This window comes from Electrophorus electricus, chromosome 6, assembly GCF_013358815.1.
Source record: "Electrophorus electricus isolate fEleEle1 chromosome 6, fEleEle1.pri, whole genome shotgun sequence".
Classification (NCBI taxonomy): Eukaryota; Metazoa; Chordata; class Actinopteri; order Gymnotiformes; family Gymnotidae; genus Electrophorus; species Electrophorus electricus.
Window position 1 is genome coordinate 9,822,930 of NC_049540.1, and position 7,869 is coordinate 9,830,798.

General features: G+C 43.8%; 1 protein-coding gene across 1 annotated transcript in view; it reads right to left on the minus strand.

Moving 5' to 3' along the window:
* Positions 1-1,761: 1,761 nt before the first annotated feature.
* LOC113587087 (voltage-gated potassium channel subunit beta-3) overlaps positions 1,762-7,869 on the minus strand; it is a 31,297-nt gene continuing 25,189 nt past the window's right edge. The window contains exons 7-14 of the mRNA XM_035527707.1: positions 6,926-6,969; positions 6,711-6,797; positions 6,056-6,141; positions 5,804-5,924; positions 3,617-3,711; positions 3,007-3,127; positions 2,665-2,753; positions 1,762-2,479 (exon numbers count right to left, since the gene is read on the minus strand). Of these exons, the coding sequence (XP_035383600.1) occupies positions 2,390-2,479; positions 2,665-2,753; positions 3,007-3,127; positions 3,617-3,711; positions 5,804-5,924; positions 6,056-6,141; positions 6,711-6,797; positions 6,926-6,969 (733 nt within the window). The 3' untranslated portion in view covers positions 1,762-2,389. The remainder of the gene's footprint in view (positions 2,480-2,664; positions 2,754-3,006; positions 3,128-3,616; positions 3,712-5,803; positions 5,925-6,055; positions 6,142-6,710; positions 6,798-6,925; positions 6,970-7,869) is intronic.

Genomic DNA, 7,869 nt, shown 5'->3' on the forward strand with positions numbered 1-7,869 from the left:
AGGGCCCTGGTCAAGTCCACGGGGAACCCCAGTCAGTCCAAATTTGGTTCATGCTCCTTTTCCCAACACAGCTGGGCCAGCCCTCATTTACCTGCCCCAGGTGTGTCTGCAACTGGATCAAAGTAACATTACAGACCAGCTGGGTGTCTTTAACGACCAAACTGGAGTCCTTGAGCCTCTGGATCAGACCCCCTCTTACCATTGCTCTCTAATATCTGGCCCCAGTATGAGGGGGCACATTCTCACATTATAGAACTTTTCCATACTTTCAAGTTTAGCAGTATTCCTCATATGTGCAAACATAAGCAGAGGGGAGAAGACCAGATGCTCCTTTGCGCTGCCACCAGGCACATCCAGTGTGGGAGGTGGCAGATCCACGATGGGGCCACCAGCATGATGGCTCAGCAGAATCAAGCCTCAACGGCTGGAGAAACGGAACGCATGCTGATGCTGGCCCCTTCACTTCAGACAAGAAGCAAACTTTCACGGCCCTCCCCATCGAGCTCTCGCAACAGTGGGGCATTTCCAGTGCTTACGCTGTACAAGTCCACCCGCAGGTAATTCTGAGTCCTGAAATAAACCCCACCCCCTTCCATCCACAAGCCCACCCCCACGCCTGTCACACTGAGGAAACAAAACAGAAGCACTCCACTAACAGACACACACTTTTACTGCAGGTTAAACCTGTGACTGATCATACCCTCACCTTGGTGCTCTTTTCCAGCACAGGTGGAACATGTGCACTTCTCTCCCCCCACATGTCCACTTCTCTTGTGGCACCCTGCTTTGGGCAGTCCAAGCTGTTGGCTTTAAGACTCTAGGCATGGTTTGCTACCTGTGCTTGGTGATGGGCTGGGGTCGGGTCAGGGCTGGGGTCGGGTCTGGGCTGGGGTCGGGTCAGGGCTGGGGTCGGGTCTGGGTGGGGGGTTACCTGTAGTCTCACACTGAGGTGAAGTCCTCTATTCAATAAGATACTGCACTGCTTGAAGCCATAGCTAACACAAAATGGTCTCTACCTAGGCATCCTAGCAACTGAGCAAAAGACTAGTTTGTAACTGTCTGAAGCATCTAATGTACCTGCCCTGTATGGTGCCAAGCAAAGCACTACACACACACACACACACACACACACACACACACACACACACACACACACACACACACACACACACACACACACACACACACTTACTGTGGAAATACTCTTCACATTGTAAATGTCATTGATGTAGGTAATGTCTCTAAGCTAGCACAGTTCTCCGGTCACGTTAACCTTTGACCTTTTGCAAACTTTGACCTGGTCAGTTTAGTACAAAAAACAAGGTCCGAGGACGTGGATGAGAAGCTGAATAAATCCTTACCAGAAGAGGTGCACCACACATACACACACACACACACACACACACACACACACACACACACACACACACACACACACAACCCTCTAACTGGGCAGTGGGGACTCTATTTAAAGGGACATGCGCACAGTTTGATTTAATCAGGGTGAGGGAATGGGGGAGGAAGATGAAGGAAGACTCCTGAAGAAGGTCTGCATGCTCTGTTCCTCCACACTCCCCCACACGCCCGTGTCGCCGCATGAGCAGATGTCCCGGCAAACAGGCACAAGACAGCTGGTGCGTGGAAACGTCACATCTTACAGACACACGTGGTGTCCATTCTGTGTCCATTCTGTGTTACGCTGGTGACAGGAGCAAAACAGAGGCTCCCACACCTACCCCCCCCCCCCCCCCCCCACACACACACAGAGTTGTGTTGTGCTGCTTGAGACTGACTGCTTCATTAGTGGTAACTTGCAGTGACCCGGCAGACCACACACGTTCCTGAAGACTACTGCACACTCTTCTGCGAGAGGAAGCCAGTTCTTCATGGCCTTCCTATGTCTTCCTCCCCAGGAAGTGTTTCTTCTGGAAGACAGAAAGCTAATGCTCTCTCACTCTCTCTCTCTCTCTCTCTCTGTCCAGATGAGTAAATAACAGGATATTACAGCTTTAATTTAGAGTTCTCATGTCTCTTTTTTTCTTGTTGTTTGTAGAGATTTAGAGTAAGATTTTTTTTCTTTTGATTTCTTTTTTAGAGGTGTAGTTATATTTCATTTATAGGTCAGGACTAGTGAGGCAGAAATAGGTTAGGATCTGGTTTGGATTAAGTGGGCCCAGTAATGGTTTAGCACTGAACAGTCTGGTTCGGATCGGACCAGGTCCAGGACTAGGTGTGATCTGGAAGCCCAATAGTGAGAAGAGCCATGCAGGGAGATGCAGGACACAGGAAGGGAAGAAAGCGAAAGTACTCCATTTTCTCATCCATCTTCTCTTCTCTTCTGGCCAAACTCATGCTCTCTCTTCCTCTCTCTCTTTCTCTCATTCTCTCCTTACGCACGGGACTCTTTCTTGGCATGGGGCTTGTTCCCCAGTAGAGCGTCGATCTCACTAACCGTCTGAGGGGTCATCTGAGAGAGCACCTAAAAAGTGAGAGAATGGACATAATATGTGTGTGTGTGTGTTTGTGTGTACTTGTATGTCTGTGTGTGTGTGTGTGTGTGTGTGAACTTTATTGAATTTCTTGAAGGGTTTGTACTAGGGTTTGTGTGTATGTGTGCGTGCATGTGTGTGTGTGTGTGTATTTGTGTGTATAATGTGGTTTTACCCGTAGGGCTCCCAAATTCTCTAGTAGCTGATCAGCATTTGAAACGCCCAGTAGAACAGAACTAACACCTTCACTGCGCAAACACCATGCTGACAGAGTGAGAGAGCGTCAGGGAGACACGGGATGATTGAGAGATAAAGATAAAGAAAGAGACAGAGAGAGAGGGAAAAAGAGAGGGAGAGAAAGAGAAGGGAGAGGGACAAAAACGAGAGAACGAAAAGGAGAACAAGAACAGGGAGTCAGAGAGAAATGACGACATGATATTTGGCATATTAAATATTCCACAGAATTAATGTGGGATGGAGTGCTGGTGGAGGCCGAGACAGTGGAAGCTGCACAGACCAATGGCGAGCTGTGCAGCAGTGCAGCCCAGCCGGTTGGCCAGCAGGTGGAGCTCTTTAATCTTTGCCAGCTGTCTGCGACCATCTTCACTGTGCACGCGTTCCTTCAGCCACTGATAACCCTGACGCGCATGCGCGCACACACACACACACACACACACACACACACACACACACACACACACACACACACACACACACACACACACACACACACACACTTTAATTATAGTGTGGGAACCTTCCACAGAATGGTGCATTTGGGTTAAACTGGTGCACTGTTAAATATTGTTACTGTTATTTATAACTAACATGAAAAATCTTGCTGTTTATCAGAATGGACAAAAAACAAAACAAAAAAACAAAACATGTGCATGCATGAGCTCACACAAACACATACCAAACTCCTTTAAACATCTGCAGTGAAAAGTATATTTCAAACACTGCTAAGATGTGGCAGACACTCAAACACGCTGGAATACACAAATGCAGATTAATACGAACCTACACACTAGTGACAGCTGCCCTGACTTCACTGAATATCAAGTTGTGAGAAGTCCATATGGGGGGGGGGGGAGTAATCAAAGGAGACAGCAAACATTATGACTCACTTTCATTGCAGCTCTAGAACATTCTGGAACACCATCGCTGTATTTTCCTGTGATCAACCCACACGCCAGAGGGGACCAGGTCATAGCTCCAACACCTGATCGTAGGGGGTGGGGGCGATGGAGAGAGAAGGGGAGAGAGGGAGGGAGGGAAGGGAAGAGAGAAAGAGATGAAAAATACATTCACAGCGAAATGAAAGTGATGTGACTGATGCTTTTCATCTAGCAGGAAATAAATAAACCAGCACAGCACTGACAGAGGAACAGAAGCAGAGAGAGATGGTCTGAATATTTAGGCCCTTATTTTGAACAGACTCAATTACAAACAATTAAACGTGCAAACAAAGATCCTAATTAATTTAAACTTTCGCTCTTGCTTTGAGGAGACAACATTTATTTCCTTCTGGATCTCTCGGGCATGGCGTGGTTTGTGTAACCGCGGGCATGCTTCCTTTGGGACTTAAAATATCCTTCATTCTTCCCGTTTCACCATCAGTAATCAAACAGCAGAAGCTTTTGTCAAAACACCAAATGTGACACATTCATCAAAAGAATGTGAAAGAAATTCAAAAATAGGAAAAATATCATTACATCACCAGTGCTACAATGCCACTACACCATCACTGCCAAAAAGAAATGTGTAGAGTGATACTTTGTGCCAACTACACATATTCTATTTATTTCTATTTTATATTATGTAAGTACTGATCATGAATACACATCCTTAATTGTTATACACTGCCTGGCCAAAAAAAAAAGGTCACCACCTGGATTTAACTAAGCAAATAGGTAAGAGCCTCCCATTGGATAATTACTGCATAGGTGATTATGTTTCAGCTGGCAACAAGTTATTTAACCCTAACAGATGCAGTGAGTAGCTTCTCATTTGTTAAACAACCATGTCGAAAGACACAGCCTGTGGTCATGGAAAAGATGTTAATCTGTTTCAGAAGGGTCAAATTATTGGCATGGATCAAGCAGAGAAAACATCTAAGGAGATTGCTGAAACTACTAAAATCGGGTTAAGAACTGTCCAACGCATTATTAAAAAGTGGAAGGACAGTGGGGAAACAGCATCTTCGAGGAAGGAATGTGGTCAGAAAAAAATCTTGAATGATCGTGATCAGCGATCACTTAAATGTGTGGTGAAATCAAATCATAGAAAAACAGAACTCAGGGATATGTTTAATAATGAAGGTAAGAGCATTTCCACATGCACAATGTGAAGGGAACTCAAGGGATTAGGACTAAACAGCTGTGTAACCATAAGAAAACTACTTGTCAGTGAGGTTAACTGGCAAAAAAACAGCTTGAATTTGCTAGAGAGCATGAAGATTGGACTCTGGAGCAATGGAAGCAGGTCATGTGGTCTGATGAGTCCAGATTTACCCTGTTCCGGAGTGATGGGCACATCAGGGTAAGAAGACAGGCGCCTGAAGTGATGCACTCACCATGCCTAGTGCCTACCGTACAAGTCTGCGGGGGCAGTGCTATGATCTGGGGTTGCTGCAGTTAGTCAGGTCTAGGTTCAGCAACGTTATGTGCCCAAAGAATGAGGTCAGGTGACTACCTGAATATACTGAACAACCAGGTTATTCCATTAATGAATTTTTTCTTCCCTGATGGCGCGGGCCTATTCCAAGATGACAATGCCAGGATTCCACGGGCTCAAATTGTGAAAGAGTGGTTCAGGGAGCATGAGACATCATTTTCACACATGGATTGGCCACCACAAAGTCCAGACCTGAACCACATTGAGAATCTTTGGGATGTGCTGGAGAAGACTTTGCGCAGTTGTCCAAATCTCCCATCATCAATACAAGATCTTGGGGGAAAATTAATGCAACTCTGGACAGAAATAAATGTTGTGACATTGCAGAAGCTTGTGGAAACGATGCCACAGCGAATATGTTCCGTAATCAAAGCTAAAGGCGGTCCAACGAAATATTAGTGTGTGACCTTTTTTTTGGCCAAGCAGTATATGACACTGTTATTAATAATGTAGTCAGAGTGTAACATTATTTGTATTTAAATGATAATAATTTTAGTCTAATTAAAAAATGATAATTTTAGTCTATGGGCCAACACTGAACTCTACCATTAATGCCAGAGCACCTGTGCGTACGCTGTGAATACAGAATGCAGCCATTGCCCCTGTGTTGTTGAGGAGATGGGAATACACTGACTAACCAATCTTGTGGTAGAGCTCAGGAAGCTGCACCTCCACTTTCTCTCTCTGGAAGTAGTGGTACTCAGCCTGCTCACACACTGGCGGGATGAGGTTAAACTGGCGAGCCACAGAATACGCCTCCTAGTGAAGGGAGGATGGAAGAACATGGTTGACTAGAGTTGGGGAGCACCTGCAAAGCAGGAAGACAGAAAGTACCGTCTGCTGCGAGTAAGCAGAGAAGGGTCGCTAGTTAAGGGAGTGACGGCTCATACCATGATCTCCATGCCGCTCCAGCGTGATGTCCCCCAGTACATGGCCATGCCTTGGTTTATCACAAATGTCATTGCACGCACCACCTCTGCAAAACACACAAACAAACACAAAACCACACACACATGCAGGTAGGCAGACGTACATGCACACACACACACAGGCAGGCATGCACACACATACACACACAAAGCCACACGCACATGCAATCATGCACACACATGTGAACACACACACACACACACCCACACACCCACATATATATATACATATATATATATATATATATATATATACATATATATATATACATATATATATATATATATACATATACATATATATATATACATATATATATATATATATATATATACATACATATATATATATATATATATATATACATACACATATATATATATATATATCACACACACACATACAGACACCATGCCAACATTTATATTAGATGCTTATTTTACAAGACAAAAAATATTTTTACTGTGATGTCTCTGTCTCTGTGTGATTTGTGGGATGTGAGTTCATACTGGCTTGGGCATGAATGAATAAAAGACAAACTCTCTACATACATACAGTTGAGTAGTAGGATTGTTGTACAATATAAACACTATTGCATTGTCATCATTAACTCACCTTCCATGGGGCTGTTGACATCATTTCGATTGGCAAAGACAATGTCCACATAATCCAACTGGAGTCTGGACAAAGATCCTCGAAGGCCTGCAAGAATGACAACATCCTTGTCAATGTTCCTTTTATCTCTTCTTCCACATAATCATCACTATCGCAACAGTAACCACCGTCATCATCACCATTTGAACACTATCACCATGTGAACAGCATGCTACCTTCAATAATGTGTTTCCTAGACAGACCTCTCTCTGTTTCCGCCCTGCAGGTGTCAGACAGAAGTGTCACAGAACTGAGACCAGAACTAGCAAAACATATTAGCTTTTCACAGTTTTTTTTTTTTTTTTACAAGTGCTTATATGTTTTCTTAAACCATGGCTCATTTTCTCAAAACTCAAAACAAGTCTAAAAGCATGAACACAAACTGCAAAACACAATAAATCTCATGCAAAATGAAACCCAGCAATCAAAACCACCTCCCTTAAAATGTTATTTTTGCACAAAAATGATACACATTTCACATGATCAGAACTAAATACAGATCTTCATAAGAACTGAATACACATTGATTTGCTTAATGAGTAGTGTAGGAGGCTTATGTGTATTTTAATTTCTAAGATTTATCTACAATAAACACTTGTCAAGGATTATTACACTTACACACACACACACATACACTTACAAACACACACACACACACACACACACACACACACACACACACACACACACATATATATATATTCAATATTGTGGTGAAGTGCTGATGGAGTACCTCTTACTACAGTACACTGCAGTTGCAGTTACTCACTTGGAATCTTATATATATTTATGTGTGTGTGTGTGTGTGTGTGTGAGAGAGAGAGAGAGAGAGAGAGAGAGAGAGAGAGAGAGAGAGAGAGAGAGAGAGAGAGAGAGAGAGAGAGAGAGAGAGAGATAGGCAGAATTACACAAGGTTTCCAGAGAAACAAGACGTTTCAGACAGAGGTTCTTCATCAGCTGTGCAAAATGTCCAAAACATCCTGTTTCTCTGGAAACCCTGTGTACTTCACCACAATTTTGACTACCTCTACATCTTTTATGACAGCACACTGCAGTCACTCCCTGCAATTTCTTCAGATTTACACACACATGCGTGCACGCACACACACACACACACACA